This window comes from Nyctibius grandis, chromosome 8, assembly GCF_013368605.1.
Source record: "Nyctibius grandis isolate bNycGra1 chromosome 8, bNycGra1.pri, whole genome shotgun sequence".
Classification (NCBI taxonomy): domain Eukaryota; kingdom Metazoa; phylum Chordata; class Aves; order Nyctibiiformes; family Nyctibiidae; genus Nyctibius; species Nyctibius grandis.
In genome coordinates this window covers 25,056,442-25,072,979 of record NC_090665.1, presented here as the reverse complement: position 1 = coordinate 25,072,979, position 16,538 = coordinate 25,056,442, and the positions used below count along the sequence as shown (strand labels likewise).

Here is a 16,538-nt window from a genome sequence, read left to right as displayed (position 1 = left end):
CAGAAAATGCAATACTCATATTTAATGATGATCTTTACAACAGTCCAGCATGACTGAAATCAAAGAAACAACCAACAAATGAAGTGTACAGAAGAGTACCAACACCACACATTAAAAGGCAAACTAAGAGCCTTTGCATAATTTAAAATTCTCTTTGTAACAGCAAACACATTTTTAATGCCAAACGTGTAAAGTGCAACAAAATAACTGTATAACAATACCAAAGATCTTCCTAGTAATTTTTAAATGGGAGATTTCCTATTCACGCTGAGAAAGGACACCACAGGAAGATAAGCAGGAATAGCATCAACATTTTAGTTTCAAGTTTCCACTAGCCTTCAATACCACTGGCAGTGCCGTGCCCCCAGCAAGTGCCCCAGAGAAGCCAGAGAACGAGGAGCTAGGAGGTGGAGAAGCAGCAGGGAACCACAGAACATTTCTGCTCTATCTTGGGGACCATTTCTGTCCAGTTTGAGGCCTGTTTCTGTTACTAGGATTTAAATGCAAAGCAAGCACAACCATCAGGAAGGACTCAATGCACCTTATTTCTTAATTTTTTATTTCCATATGAACAGAAGGACTTCTCTATCAGACAAAAGGCGTTAAGGCCTTCACCCGTCATTAAGGTGGGTGAACAAATTAACTAATAGTACAACATGGTACAAACTGGCAGCAAAGAATAAACATAAAACCTGAAAAATACTAAAGGATTTGTTTTGTGCCAACAAGCAACTGACCCTCTAAAACAAAAGAACTATTCTGGTGCAAATAAACACTGATTACATGTGTGTATACCTACACACACTGAAAGCTCTACATTCTACAGTCCCAAACCCCAACCTTCTTAGTTTTAAGAATTTTGTTTCTCAATCTCAACATACATAGGAGAATAATTATGAGCAGTCAAAGATCAATTTGATAAACAGCGAATCTCTGCAAACATACAGACTTCCAAATCTGAAAGCCTGCTAAAACTGGGAAGTCAGATAGTGCACCTACGCAGAAAACCATGTTGTCCACCACGCAGGCAGAGCTGATTTGGCTTTAAATCAGCGTGGATAGAGAAGTAGTAAGCACAGAGCTCAGTTCTAGACCCAGAGGACAAATAAATATTTGGCTGTTCATAAGAACTTGCAGTATTGCTGCAAGTATAAAAGCTACCTTTGTTTGCAGCTGGCTCAAGTGTATCTACACTGCCCTGCAGGGTAACACAGTGTATCTTCAGTTAGGCACGATACAGATGGCAGCAAATAAGAGAAGGCAGTGCAGGGGTGGGACAGTAACAAAGAGGAGCATTGTGCCCAACGCTCTGGATCCAGCCAGTGAAGCTCTTAAGCACGTTCTTATTTTAAGCAATGGTAAAAGCACTGAAATCAAGTTGCAATAACAAGAAAACAGCTGTTAGCTGTATGTGCAGAAACAAGACAAGATAGAGTTACATACAGTAAATACATAAAGAAATAAAGGGCAAAAACTTCACAGAAAACTAAATCAAGGCCCAAATTCAGAGACTTTTGAAGTACTTGGAGGAACAGAATCTGCTCCAGCTCTGTAGTCCTGAAATAAGACCAAACCTGTGGGACTCAGGTGTCTTAAAAACACAAAACAAGTAGTAATTTGGTGGAGTTCCTTCTTCAGCACAAGAAACTGCTAAAGCCCAAAGACAGGAGTTTAGTCCCGTCAATTTTGATACTTTTAACGGACAAAAGAAGTCAAAAACGCACAGAGGTTAAAACGGTGAAGATAAAAGGTAAGAAAGAACACAGATAGTGAAAGGGCTGGAATCTGATACTACTGACTTTGAGACATTTGATACGCAGGCATGGGAGAAATGTCAGAGATAGAAAAGGTTGTGGCCCTGGAAAATAGGCAAGTGAAATTGTCAGGGATGTTAGAAAATAGTCTAGAGGGAGTTAGGAACAAAAATCAGATCTTTGAATCTGAACAGGTCTGAGACTGTGGCTGGATACTCTGGAATCATCTGGAGATAGAACTGTGGGAGAACCAAACTGGGGAAGGAAGCATTGGGGCATTCTAATTAAAGTGTAAAGCCAAAAACTTGAAAACAAATTGGAGTGAGGATGTTCAGGTACATGAAACTAGGGGATGACAAATAGGGAATAAAGGGCAAAGTATTAAAGAAGAGAACCAGTTAGGATGAGGGGTGCCAACCCCTTCAGGACAGAGGAAAAAGAAACTTGATTGCTTCCTCTTGGTTAAAGAGGAAGAAGTCATTCATTGAAAGGACAGAGGCATAAAAGATACAGAAATAAAAGGGGAAAACTCATATAGTTAAGAGGCAGAGAAGCCCGGTTCAGACAGATTCTGAGAAGTAGAACAATTTTGAAAAAGATCTTGTCATGCAAAAATCAGGATTGGTTTTGAAAGAACATTTTGTATCAAGAATGAATGGAGAACTAAAATGACTAACAAACCTGCAAGCAAGCTCAATTAAAAAAAAAAAGGATGGGATAAAAGTGGTTAAAGTCCACTTGGAAGGAGAATTCAAAGAGGTAAGGCAGAGCTGAGTCCAATGCTGTGTTGTGTTGACATACTCTTCAGAGATATTTGGAAAGGCAGGAACAGAAATTAAGAAATCACAAGAAAAAATGTTCGGGGAGAGGAATGGAGACGGGGCAATGTGAGAAGCAAGCAAAGAAACCACGTATAGAGAAGCAGATAGAGCTTAAAATAGAGACCAGTGAGTCAAAGGAAGTGAGGCCAATGAAGGAAGGAGGCAGCTGAGAAGAGCAAAGGAGTCAGAAAGGTTAACAGACTGGAGATCCCAAAAGGAGTGAATGACAGGGTAGAGAAGAGAGAAAGACAGATAAGCTGAAAGAGAGCAGGTAGTGATCAGAGAAAGGGAATTTAGAAATGAGAGATAATAAAGTGAACAGTATTTAGTAAAGACAAGGTCATGGGAACGATTGAGGCAGTGAGAATATCTGTCTAAAACAAGAAATTAAAGGCATCAGGCTGGAAAAACAAAATGAAGAACAGAGTTAAGTACTTACCAGGGGAAAAAAAAAAAAAGTAGGGCTTGCCCATGGTGAGGGATAAAACTTGAGAAGACAGAAAGGGGTTGAGTTTAGCAAAGCCACAAACTAATGGCCACTAGGAAAACTGGACACAGAGGACTTGTAGAGCAGACAAGAGGACAGATGAAGAAACAGTGGAAGACAGGAATTGTAGGACTTCAGAGGTGAATATGAAAGGGAAACAATTTTTAAAAAAGCATAAACTGAAGAACAAGGTTCAGGAAAGGGAACAAAGTTTTGAAAAAGAACCTTAAAATCTGTATTTGATGTCATGTTCGGAAACATTACTAACACCCCACTGGGCATGCCCAGCACCTGGTACTTCCCTCCTTGGGTGATCTTAGCAGCGAAGTTTAGTTATTCACCCAGACCAAACCAGAGATCAGAAATTCAGAAGACTAGCACTGCCACTGGCTAGATGATGTGGGGATATGGCAGGGTTGGAAAAAAAATTGACTGCTAAAGAACTATTAAAAATGATGGAAAAGCAGTGATTTGAACTCTGCTATCCAGCACCTTTACTTCCAGATTAACTCTCCACAAAACAAGACTTGAAGGCCTTCGTCGACTCTACCTCACATCAACCTCCTGTTCCTATAAGCTCAAACACCTGACGCAGCATTCTACACCAGCGTTCAAATTTAGCCATTAAGATTGTCATCTCACCGTATAACAGTAAAGACAGAGATTAAGTGGACAGATTGTTGAAAACAAACATCACTCTGATTTTGCGTCCCATTCAGAGATATCTGAGAACCACTGGCATAAGAAGTCCTCCCTTTCCAAGCCTCTGTCAAGAATTTCACTCTATGGCTTTCCTAATCATGAGCATGAATAAAACACCAGCCTTCTCAGACACTTCTAATACTGTATTTCACCTTCTGGTATATTGGCATGTTTTTAAAGTTTCTACTCGTTACACAAAGACAACATACTTCTATTGCCTGCTCATACAATTGGTAGCTGGATCATTAGAGTGCAACAGAAGAAGGGCAAAAACCACATTATTCCCTGCTACCAAACCAGTGACATACAGAAAGTATAACAAGTGAGCTGAGCACATCATTTCTATATACCCTACTGATTACTATTTATTCATGTGCGTATACGAGGTTCACTCAAAATTACTGAAATTACATAAAAACAGCCTACCTATAACAAGAGCTGATAGGACTGGGGCCATAATGGGAGCTCTTCGTTATTTTTATGCTTTTCAGATATTTTCATATAGTTTGAAAATAATTTATGATTTTTTTTTAAATTTTAGATAAAACATTCTTCTGGGTAATTGTGAATATATCTGATGTATTATTTTTAGATAAATTTTTGAAAAATAATAATAAAAGATTTTTTGAATGTACTGTCTTTTGTTCACAGTCAAGAAAACTCACCTATAATCAACTACTGGAAGCAATAAACTTTCCACAAAGATAGGTAGCATCTACCTGTAAACATATACATATCTCTGTAACAAGAAAAGTTTTGAAAAAATCATAGAAACACTATCATTTTTACATTATATTTAATATCTGTGTGTTTATTTCTATTAGACTACTGCACAGCAGGGGAGCTTTCAAGACAAGACAAGGATTTATGCAATGTCATTCAAAGCACAAAGTTCACTCATGAAGCAAGTTAATACTGTAGCATTACTGAAATAAAAGGAGAACTAGTCAAACATTTTGGTTAGAAATGTAACACGTTCTCCTCAAAGAAAATAAACGTGTAATGCCATAGCTATAAAATAAATAGTGCCAAATGTCTCTATCAACAACATATGAAAAATAGAATGTTGTTTTACAAAAGAAAATTATTTCATAAGTGTATAGCACACATGGGAGTGTTATAACAGACATCATTTTCATATGCTACTAGGTGCCTTACTCAGGGATGGATTCTACAATCCCCAGCTATATAAGCAATTCTATTAACCTGTGTGGGTCTTAATTATAAAGTTGGTACCAGACGTCATCCTGTACCATTCATTTACAGATTTTAAAATAGGAACAAACTATTTCTTTTCCTCAAGCACAAGATTTAATCATAAATACTAAAACAACAACAATAAAAAAAATAAATGCTTAAAATATGCACATTTGCTAAATCTTACTCATGATTTTCTTTACCCAATATAGCCTTCCATGGTCGGGGGGCAGGCAGGAAGAGGAAATCTAATCTAATTATTGATTTCTTTCAGGAAAGTTCAATACTTGATGCATATATTAGATGCAAATAGCCTGACTGTGTTGGGGTTTTTTTTCAGTGATTTTAAATGTTCTATTACATTTCAGAAAAACAAATTATTTGAGTACTTGTGCATATTAAGAGTAATCCTGGCAGTCCACGGCAAGTATTGTGCTGCCCTTTTCCAATTTCATTCTATGACATATGAACTATGTTACAGAACATAGCCATCACTATTAAAAATTCAATAATCAGATAGATAAATGAAAACAAATCTAGAGGTTGCTAGATACAAACTAACGTTTCTCAAATACTTCCTCCCCACAAATTGTTCCACTGAAGTCCTACAAGATTAAGTATACACAGAAAACTAGAAGGAAAACTAAGGATTCATCCTACAAAACCTGGAAACAAAAATAAAAAAAAAAATGTATTAAGATAAGCTGATGATCTGGCACATACTATTTAAAAACTCCTGTATTTTGCCAAACACCATTTCCATAGTATTTGTAGTTTTAAAAAAATACAAAACCAGAAAAACCCCTGACCTAGCTTGAACATTTCATCCACAAACTCCACAGCTGGATTTTTATTCTTTGAGCATTATATCAAATCAAAAATTACAGCTGCACAGAGAAACAAACAAAAAAATCTGAGCATGCAGGGAACTGACTGCATCTAGAACCTGTACGTGTATGTACATACCGCTGCTTTTATTTAACTAACGTCTTTTTTACCCACATAAAGAAAAGATTACCTGACCGTAAGAGCTTCTTAGCATCATCACTGGTTAATAATCAGGTTTTGACAGTTCTGTATAAAAAGTTCAGCCTCAAAACTCAAGAAATTTCAGTCCATTCTCCATTTTCACCACATTTAGAAACAAGACACCTTCCTTTCTTAACAATAAAAATATTAGTTAAGCATATCCAAAAAGGTACTAAGGTCTAACCAAAATACTCTGAATCTCCTTTTCAACTAATAAAGTATTTGCAAGACATTTTGCATATATATTTATTTCCCAAATGAAGTAGTGGCAACTTTGTCTTAAACATAATTTACTTTTGCTAAATATAAAACTAATTCTCAGCATACAGTATACAAAACCAGATATTTATGAAGAATACATTTTGTATCACTACTACTATTATATCTTTTCCAAAAGGTTTCTGTATTTAAAAAAAACATTTTTAAATTTAAATATACTGTAAGGTCATTCGAATTATTTTAAACACAAAAATCTACAAACAGTGACATATACGTAAACAGTTGGGAAGTTGTAACTTAAAGATCGCCTCTTTTCATCAGACCTTCTCATAAACACTAGCCTCAAAAGAACCCTATTTGCTACAAGAAGCATCTGCATGGTTTTAAGACTTAACTACGCAGACTCTTATTGCCCCAGGGCAGTGCTGCACCAGTCTACTGAAAAAGATCAGACTGCAGAATCAACACCTTAAATTTTCCCAGAAAACCTCCAACAGAAGTTTTATGTGCATTACGAAAGAATAACAAAAGAAAAAGGGATGTTACAAAAATTTCAGCATGACAATTTTTCCTGAAACTATTTTCCCATCACATTTGGCAAGCAGAGAACTAATTCTATCGCCTGTCTACTCTTACGCTGAGAACTGCAAACTACAATTCAATATAAAATACAATAACCTTCTATAATAATTATGTCTCTCTTAGAACAAAGATTAAAATAAACTTAACTGTGCTGATTCATACTCTCCATAAATTACTAAAAAGGTGAGAGATTCAGACATTTTGCTTCTGGATAATAAGCCTAATATCTGTATCATGTGCAAAAGTGCAACTGTGTTTTAGAACTGAGGCCCAACTGAAAACAATTTTGTTTGAACCCACTTAACATGGAAAACAGTGGTTCTAGGTAACTTTTAAAGTTATGCTTTACATATTTAAACCTGTTGTAAAACTGCAAGTTCATAAAAAATACAAAAAATAGAAATAAACAGAATACAACAAAGCTTGTGTATAAATTGGTTTACAATTCAAAGCACAACAGTAAGCTTCAAATAATTACATTTCAGTAACACACAAAAAGGTGGGATGATTTACTTAAAATACTTGGTTATTTCTGCTTTTTTCTTCATGATCTGATGTCCGTTTAGCTGCTCGCAGTGTGTGCATGCATACGTTTCGCTACATCATAGACATAGGTTATGTCTGGTCGCTTCTCTGGGTCCGGGTTGATGCACATATTAACTAATTGTCGCAGCTAGGAAAGGAAAACAACATGTAAGAAAGCCAATAATCCTGTCAATTAGTATTTGTGCACTATCAAATTCAAATTAATAAGAGTGGCAAAAATTAGCCAAACAGCAATTCTGCATAAACACACACACACTCAACCCTTCCTCTCTCGACACACGCTGCACGGTTTTATGCAAGTCTGTATGCAACATACTCCCATGATTTTATATTTTGTACTGTTGCCCAGAGAAACTGATGAGCAGATTTAAGTTTAATCCTTTTAACGTACAACTTAGACATGCATTTAGTCCCATTATACATCATTTAAATGAAAATTCCTGTGCTTTTGGAGGGCTATGCCTGCAAACCACAGGAGGCTGAAACTTGCACCGAGAAGGTAAATTGGGACCGCTTCCTCATTCAGGAGTTAGCCAGCAATAAACGGCACTGCTGCGTGACAGGTTCCGACAAACAAAAGGCAGCGACTCTCCTTATAATGCACCATTAACCTGCAGAACCTCCTCCTGCTAGAAGCTACCAATACATAAGCATTCAGAAATCAGCTCCACAAATTAAACCCACTGAGGGCTATTCAATGTAAAGACTCCACCTTTGACTGAGGAAATGTCTAAACTTAAAACCGGAAGCTGGGAAGTATTTTGGGAAAGTATCACATTATGCTGGCCCTGTTACTCCACTTGCCCAATGTTGGAGACATGATACTAGAATAAATAACCTTTGGTCTCTGTCCCAACATCTACTCTTAGGATTAGATCACTGATTTTTTTCTTTATAGAAAGCAGCACATAATTAACAAATATGTCCACAGAAGCCTCTATCTGGAAATAAACAAATCACTATGACTAGAAAACCCCATGTTTCCACAAACACCATAATTTATTGGGCCTTCTACAGTGCACACATTCAGCAGAGGCAACTCCAAAGAGCTTCCACATCACTTGGACACTTCTCATTGCCTCCACAAACTGGCAGATCAGTTGCAGGTTTTTCTTCCTCCCTTGACATGCCTAAGAACTTATGACATTAGAACTTAATATATTGTTTGCATAACATTCTGATGGGGCATCTATTTTAAATTGTGTGTATCTTCTAAGCATTTTGCAATGTCGAATACACCTGCTTCATGATGACTTATTAAAATGTTTACCATCCTTTGCAAAAGCAACTCAACTAACTCTGAAGCTCTTCCTTCATGCTTTTTAGTAGCTTTACCAGATCCTCCTGGATCTCCTTACAGTATTGGGGAAGAAGGAAAAAAAAAAAAAAAACAACAAAACAAAACCAAAACCACCACACACCTTGCAATCCACCCTCCTATGGCAATATGTCAAATTCGGTTCAGTCTCTATCCCAGTATTATTAGGTATGATTACTGAAAAAATCTGTAATTATTGCAACTAACAGAGCGACCTCATTACCATGATTATTCAAAAGTAACATAGGTTGCATAATCAAATCTGCCATCAGAGAGTTTCCTTCCTGCTTTTTATAAAAAGACCAAGAAGGATTTTAAATTATAATTATACCCCTTTCATTTTTCAGAAGGTTAATTTAAATGCACGGGAATCGGAAGTCCAGAAGTTAAGTAAAGGACATTCCATACCACTATGGAAAACTTTGTCCATTAGCCCTTGCAGAAACATTGTAAATTGTATACAACGTATAGGTTTTTCATGTTTAACAATACAAAAGCCATGTCACTAGACATGTCCGTTCTTCAGCAAGAAAAGCTTAACATTTAAAAATGAGATCATTAATTCTGAAGATAGTGGTCAGATTGCTGGATTGAAAAGTAGCATATGAAATCAAAATAATCTGTAACAGACTTGCTATTCGAATCTTAAGTATGCTAAATATATTTTGATTAATGGAGTTATAAAAGCCATCATATTGCTTCTGGCAGCCAATAAATGAAATACAATACCACTGACAGGAAAATCTATTATCCTGTAATAATTCCCAATCATTTGGAGAATAAAATGCTGGAAATCATGAACTACTGTAAGAAATAATAATTGCCAACATGTAATACAAACATACAAAGCAAAACAATTTCCTGTAGAAGTAGCAGGTGGGACACAGTGTAAGCAACAGGCAGAGATGAGCTGCTTGCTATGCCACACCTCAGACAGCCTGCACGGTAAACAGAAAAGACTGAAGTACATCCAAAAATCCCAAGCCTGAAACTAGACTCAAATAAGTAAACATTCTGTAAAGAGAGTACGAGAGTAATTTATCTGGAGAATACAACACTGAATCCTGTATATATACATTTATCTTTCTCTGTGAAGACTTCCGTCTCTTCAACAGATCTGCATATAAAGTCTTAGTAAAAGAACTTGAAGGATTGAAACCTATAAAGCTATCATCAGAGGGGAAACAGAATAGTCTTTCTCTTCTTTTCACCAGCTGTATATCAATAACGTCACTGTAGGTAGAACAGCAGAAGTAGACCTTCAAGAAATTTACCTGTGAAAAGCATGAGAAGCCTTGTTTACTTCTAGTAGGCTACTTCATATCTTTGCAGTTCTGGCCTGTGGGTAACTCTGATTTTGTTTTCTAAACCAAACTTTGTCATCTAAAAACCAATGTCAGACTCAAACTGTTTGTTAAGTCATTAAACAGGAAGCCTTCCTTCAGAGTTATTTTGTTACTTGTTACAGTATATTACAATTCAAAGCTTCAATAAAATGGCCAAGAAGATTCACTGCTTAGAAAGACACCGTAGTAAAACAGCATCATTACTCAGAAGTACATGTAAGGCGTTAGATTCTACTAATCCCTGTAAGTACACTTGCAAAATCCATTCACTGGTGGCTTTTTGCAGATTCTTGTTTTTTACTCTTAACAAAAATGCCTATGTAGCTACCATTGTTAGGATGCAAGAAAGGATCTACAAGAATACGTTCACAGTAAGGGACAGTCACTGAATCTGAGTAAACACAGTTTACTCAGAAATTCTCTTCCCAACATAGTGCAAGAGGAGAGCTCAATCAGTGACAAACCTGTACTATTACCGCAATAAAATAAACCACAGTCATAGATCTCTTTTGGCTACAGGTCTTAACATTTAAATGTTGGTCACCGCTGTTACTGCAAAATCTCCCTCTCTGGTCCAGAATCTCAGTTGCAAGGCACGAACGCTGAGCTGACTGTGCTTGGGACACTGCACAGTGATAGTACAGATTCCTGAGTAATTTCAAAATCCCTTAAGCTCTTTTGAGCCTTGTTACTGAACAGCAAATCTTTGGGAGAAGGTGAATTAGTTCTGCTGTACAGGATGAAAAACAGTTACACAGGCAGACAGCCTTTCAGGACTCAAACTGGAACCATGCTGGATGCTAATACTTGGTTACAGCACTATTCCTTTAACTTCTACAGGAATAATCATTTCAAGAAACTTGAAATCCATTGTCAACCCCTTAGTACTAACAAATTTCCAATGTAGCAGAGGAGCCCAAAAGTACCACGGGAAGAGGCACTGGGATTCTAAAGTCAGACTATCATTAGAGATAGAGTAATTTTTTATTATCTGGCACAGACTGGCCAACAGGCAGAAACAGACCTGTGGCTGAGCTGGAGGGACCTCCTGTTGCATCCCCAAGCTGCAAACTTCTTCAGCTGCTTATTGTTCTTAACCTCTCTGTGCACTTAGCACAATGACTGTCTTTAGCCTGAAGCTTAACCTGACATCGGAGCAGCGGGACACACTTTCTTTAACTTTAGCAGGTTTTTCAGCTATGAAAAAAATAATTATCACTCAAGTCAGAAGAGGGGGTAGGGAAGACAGAACTATGACAGGCAAGTACTTTGCATTGTTAGGCCAGCTGAAAAAGAGAAATTTTCATATAGGAAATTTTGAATGGGAAAAAAAACCAAACAAACGCTTATTACTTTGAATAGGAGACGTTCTTGAAGTGTTTTCTCGGTGTTGTTCTCAAGCCCTTCTGCTGGCAACTAACACTGCCATTCTAGACCTGCTGGCTCATTCAGCCTTCACATCTGGGTAGGAGGTTGGCCACGGACTTCAGAAGAAGTGCACCTCAATCAAAGGGGACATTGAAAAACTTCACCTATCACAAAAGCAACATGATACTAATGTTGGCTGACAGGATTTTAAGAGTGTTGACTGAGGGTAGCAAGAGAGCTCCAGCTTTGAATTCCCTAACACTGAACAGCTTTCAGTAAATGCCGAGTACTCACTCTGAATACCAGACGTTCTTCAGGAATATTCAAAAATCGAGATATCCAAACTTGTTAAACTTTTGAAAATCTTGGCTTATGTCTCTACTGCTGAAGCAATAGTTTGTGAAAATGCATCTTAAGATTATTAGGATTTCTAATCAAAGTTTTTTTTAAAAAATTATCCATCTATCCATCTACCTTAAGGTGCATCTTTCTGTCACATTAGTCTCTGATGTCACAGATGTGACACATTACAAAAAGGTTAGTCTTATAGACAGTTCAAAAATTAGAAAAACTGTCACATCTTAAAAACTCATTAAAATGTACTTACAAAAATTTTCTCTAAAAAGCACTTGACTTGTGTTCTGCAATAAACGTATTTACACTTCTATATCTGAGGATGTAGAGATCAATATTCAGTGAAATTCTTCCTTCAGAAATTCTTTGTTATAAAATATGAAGGGAGTTTTTACTGTTCAGTGATCCCTGATCTTTACTGCTCACTGAGTGTGCTTCCAACCTGGTTAAAGGTTTGATATCTAAATTTCCAGTACAGGTGAAACATTTAGGACAGTATCCTAATATGACAGATAATGCTTGTTTGTTTCTATTTTTTTACAGTTCATGCCAGCACAGTATTTTTTTCATATGAGTAAAAAAAAAGGTCTATTTTGGTGCAATAACTAATAAACTTATCTATCTTCCCATGTACCTTAGCAAAGACACAAGTCTTCATATCAGAACATTAAAAAATGTTCCTGTTACAGATTCCATAGTTGATTACTTCTTTCAAGTAACTATTTTGATACCTATCTTCATACCTACCGTTGCTCTGGTTCTCTCATTATGTTTTAAAATAACTTACATGTATTTTGCAAATAACTGGTTTATTCAAGGTGCAGAAGTATGTGCCTGCTTGGAAATAAAGACAACTTAACATGTTGTGCTTTGCATCTGTTTTCAACACTAGAAACTATACAGATGTAAGCAAAAGGTGGAGTCTCTCTCCCCATCCAAACTCTAAGACCTTCTATCTGGGCCAGACTTTGATATTTGCCCCTTGGCTGGGAATCCGCATATCCAACTTCACACTTAGCTGCAGTGAAGTAGCCCTGCAGGCAGGCCAACTTCAACGAACCACTAGTGGTATCATCATTAAAATCCTGCTGAAGGTCACCATGGAAACCGCCTGCTGAGGCTTCGCTGCTGCACTCGGCATCTCCTAATCAGCTACCATGTGAAATGCAAATTCAGACAGTCTGAAAATTAGTCAAGAAGAATAGAGGATGAGGATGCAGATATGTGAAATATTCATGCGCTTCATGGAAAAAGGAAGACAGCATGAATGACACAACAAAGAACGGCCCCTGACATTCTTGCTATCATTTTGCATTATTGTTCACACCCTACTGTATTTCCAGGCCTCCAGATCTGAAGTTGGTTATATGAACTGCCATATTTATAGTCTACAATAAATAATAATTAAAAATGACCCAGGTAAAATGACTAATTGGAAAACCCACAAAGAGGTATAGTGCATAAATTACACAAAAGATCATTATTTCATCCTGTGTAACGTCACTGAATAATCTTTTTAAGTCCTTTTTTTTTTTTTCATAAAGGGGAAAAATTGTCACTATAAATACAAAACAAACACTGGGCAGTAATCTTTTATTAATAGTCCAATCACTGTCTTTGAATGTAAAAAAATTTAAGGTTCAGAATTACAACCCGTACTCTATAAGTGGAATTGCACGATGTTCTATTGTTTATTAAAAGTATTTCAGTGCTCATGTTTGTTCACATTTTCAAAGTAATCTTTAATTCATGTAGGCTGAATTCAATTAGAATTGGTTACTAATACATGTTCTTTGGTTTACAGCTTCTATCAGTTTGCCCTGGTTTTTTCAAAGTGGAAAAGTATTTCAAAACTGGCATCTCAGAACATTAACAAGCAAGCATTAATATTTTTTCATTCTGTTACGCTAATACTTATTTTATTTAGTTTCTTTTCATTTTAGAGCGTAAAAAAGCAAGTACCCCCCCCTTGAATGCATTGACAGTAAAGAACTGTTACGTATCAGCTTGAAACAAACACTGCTGCGAGACGCATGAGTATATTGTTCAATTATATTATGTCTGCCTATATTTCTCTGAAATTTACTATTTGTGTTGTCAAGAACCACTCTTTCTTGCAAAAGAACTGCCGTTCAATTGTTTCAAAAGGCACATTGCAGTTTTATAATGCAGACAAATGGGAACTAAACAATTCATTTTTAGTGAGTTACATTGTATCTATTTTAATGGAAGTTCCCTAGAGAAACAAGGCTAGTGCACTAATTTACTGTGCAACATAAAATTGTACAGTTGTGCTTTTAGAAAAGCATACTATAGATGTAAAACTCAATCCCATTCTGGCATGCAGAACACATCACTGTGCATTCTGGGAAAGCATTTTGTCATACTTGCAAGGAAGCTCAATGAAATTAAGCAGCTAACAGTATGAGGTTTCCATCATTAATCTCCCAAAATTTAAAATCATATCAGAGACTTGTTTTGACAGGAACATTTGAGTGAGTTCAACAAGAAAACACTTGTGGGCATAATCTGCAAATAACATAAAATCACATAAGTTCATTTACTTCCCTGGAAGTGTGACAGCTTATATAACCTGAGGATCTAGCCCATGAACAGGAAAATTACTTACTTCCTCTGAATAGTGATCTGAAGGGAGAGGTGGGTAGTCACACTGTTCTATCTTCTTGCACAGGGAATACAAGTTCATTTTGTCACCATAAAACGGACTCTGCAGTGCAGCCATCTGTTTAAAGAAAATGTACAGTTTTCATTTGTGTTTTTAAGTAAACCTGTTTTGTCATAAAATCTGTAATACTAACAAATCAAAAGTGATTTTTAACAACTTTGGATTCCCTACTTGGAAGTGTCACAGTGCTAAAAACAAAAGTTCTAAAACTATTACTGTAATCAGTGTGTGTACTTATTCTATGTCGTACAGTCATACCTGTCACAATCCTTACATTGCAATATTTGAATCGTATACTATAACGGTTTTATTAATAGAGTATAAAAAAAATTGAGTAGTTTACCATACTGCTGGAGGGTTCTTGCACCATGAGGGAGACAAAAAAAAAAAAAAAAAAAAAAAAAAACACCACAACAAAAAACAACCCAAAACCCACAATGTAATTTTCCTCTCAAGACCTTTTGGAAAAAAACATATAATTTATTTGAAAAAATTATCTGATCTAAAGCAATACCATGTGGTGAAAATGCTTGATAACAGTAGCAGATTTTGTAACCTTCCATAGCTATTACTAGATTTCAATACCATTGTTTTTTTTAAAGCAAGAAAACTAAAGGTAACGTCTATACTTCCAAAAAAACCCAAACCCAAAAACTTGATAATTCAGTATGTTATTTGAAAATACTTTAAAAAAATATCCCAAACATCATCAGAAGCACAGAACTGGCACGCATGTCTATATTTTACAATTGTAATACAAAAATAAGAGTATCTGTTGGACAGCACTTAAATAAATTATCAGCTTAAAACTGGCGTTACTAAACCTACATTTTATTTCCAGACAATGTTACACTTGACATTTAAGGTGGAAACAAATGCTACGGTTAGCAGGATTACAAATTTAAAAATTCATTTAAAATCTCTCCATTCCATTCAAAGCCTTCTAAGTCTTTGAACCGCAGCAGCACGAATGCTGCCTTGAGTGCAGCGCTGCCCCAAAGTCAGTCACCCTTTTCTGCATGTGCTAATAAGTTTGATTTTGGAAGGACAATGTGTACATTCCCCAGACAGGCAGAGTGTGTGTGAAACACGCTAGTCCATGCTGTGCTACTCAGTGAGCTTCAGCAGGGACAGGACAAGCTGAAAATGGCTCTCATCTGTCTTGTGGTCTTCTAGATTGTGGTTTAACTCTTTCATGTCTAAACACCAATATCACTGGGGGGAAATGTATGAAGACTACTACCAAAATTTTCTTACATTTATTTTACACCTGATAAAAACTCTCTCAAATAGTTCAGTACTTTTTTCATATTAACTTCAAGTAAAAATAAATCATTCTAAAGCTCCCAAAACAAATATCATACTACAGTTCCATCCTACACTCCTCCCAAAAATGCTGCATTACCAAAATAATGTTAATTTTTGGATTTATATGACATTGTTTCTTACCTTAAAAGGAATGCTAAAAATGCAAGCTAAAGACCAAAAAAAAAAGGGAAAAAAAAAAGAAAAATCAACTGCAGAGTCTGTATGCATGCAGAAATTCTAAATAAATGCACAGACACTCATTTTTGTGCTCTATGTGTTCATTAAAAAGTACTTTTGTTTGAATGCTGCAGAGTGTTAAAAAAATTCCAAATGTCCCCTAAGGAGTTAAAACAGGAATACTATATTTTCATGCATCTCCTGCTTTGACAGATGAAAAATGTCAACTGTCCTGTTTTTATTTTCAAGCTTTTGCACTATTCATCTGGTTCATTAGTGCATCTCGCTGCTGCCCCTGACAGCTGCTCACCCTCTCCTCCCAGCAGCTGAATTTTTCAGGCTAATTTGATCCTCCACACTGAGACGATCGCTAGAATGATTGACTTGCTCCCTGACCTCCAGGGTCTGACTTTCCTGATTAGTATTCTGGGGGTGTCTGAGGGACGAAAGCCCACTGTCTGTCTTCGGGGCTGGTGGCAGCTCGCTCGCTTTTTTTTTTTTTTTTTTTACTTTTTTTTTTTTTTTTTTTTTTTTTTTTGAACTGTAAGCCACCAACCTACAACCCTGTAAGGATGCAATTGCTACGCTGAACAATAAAAGGAAATGTGTAAAACCTACTTTTCCATGTAAAGGTCCATGTAGCA

The 16,538-nt window shown here is 36.4% G+C and overlaps 1 protein-coding gene across 1 annotated transcript in view; it reads right to left on the bottom strand.

The window, feature by feature from the left end:
- Positions 1–5,406: 5,406 nt before the first annotated feature.
- The window catches only part of NEK7 (NIMA related kinase 7), a 69,719-nt gene continuing 58,587 nt past the window's right edge, over positions 5,407–16,538 (bottom strand). The window contains exons 9-10 of the mRNA XM_068406251.1: positions 14,353–14,466; positions 5,407–7,464 (exon numbers count right to left, since the gene is read on the bottom strand). Of these exons, the coding sequence (XP_068262352.1) occupies positions 7,354–7,464; positions 14,353–14,466 (225 nt within the window). The 3' untranslated portion in view covers positions 5,407–7,353. The remainder of the gene's footprint in view (positions 7,465–14,352; positions 14,467–16,538) is intronic.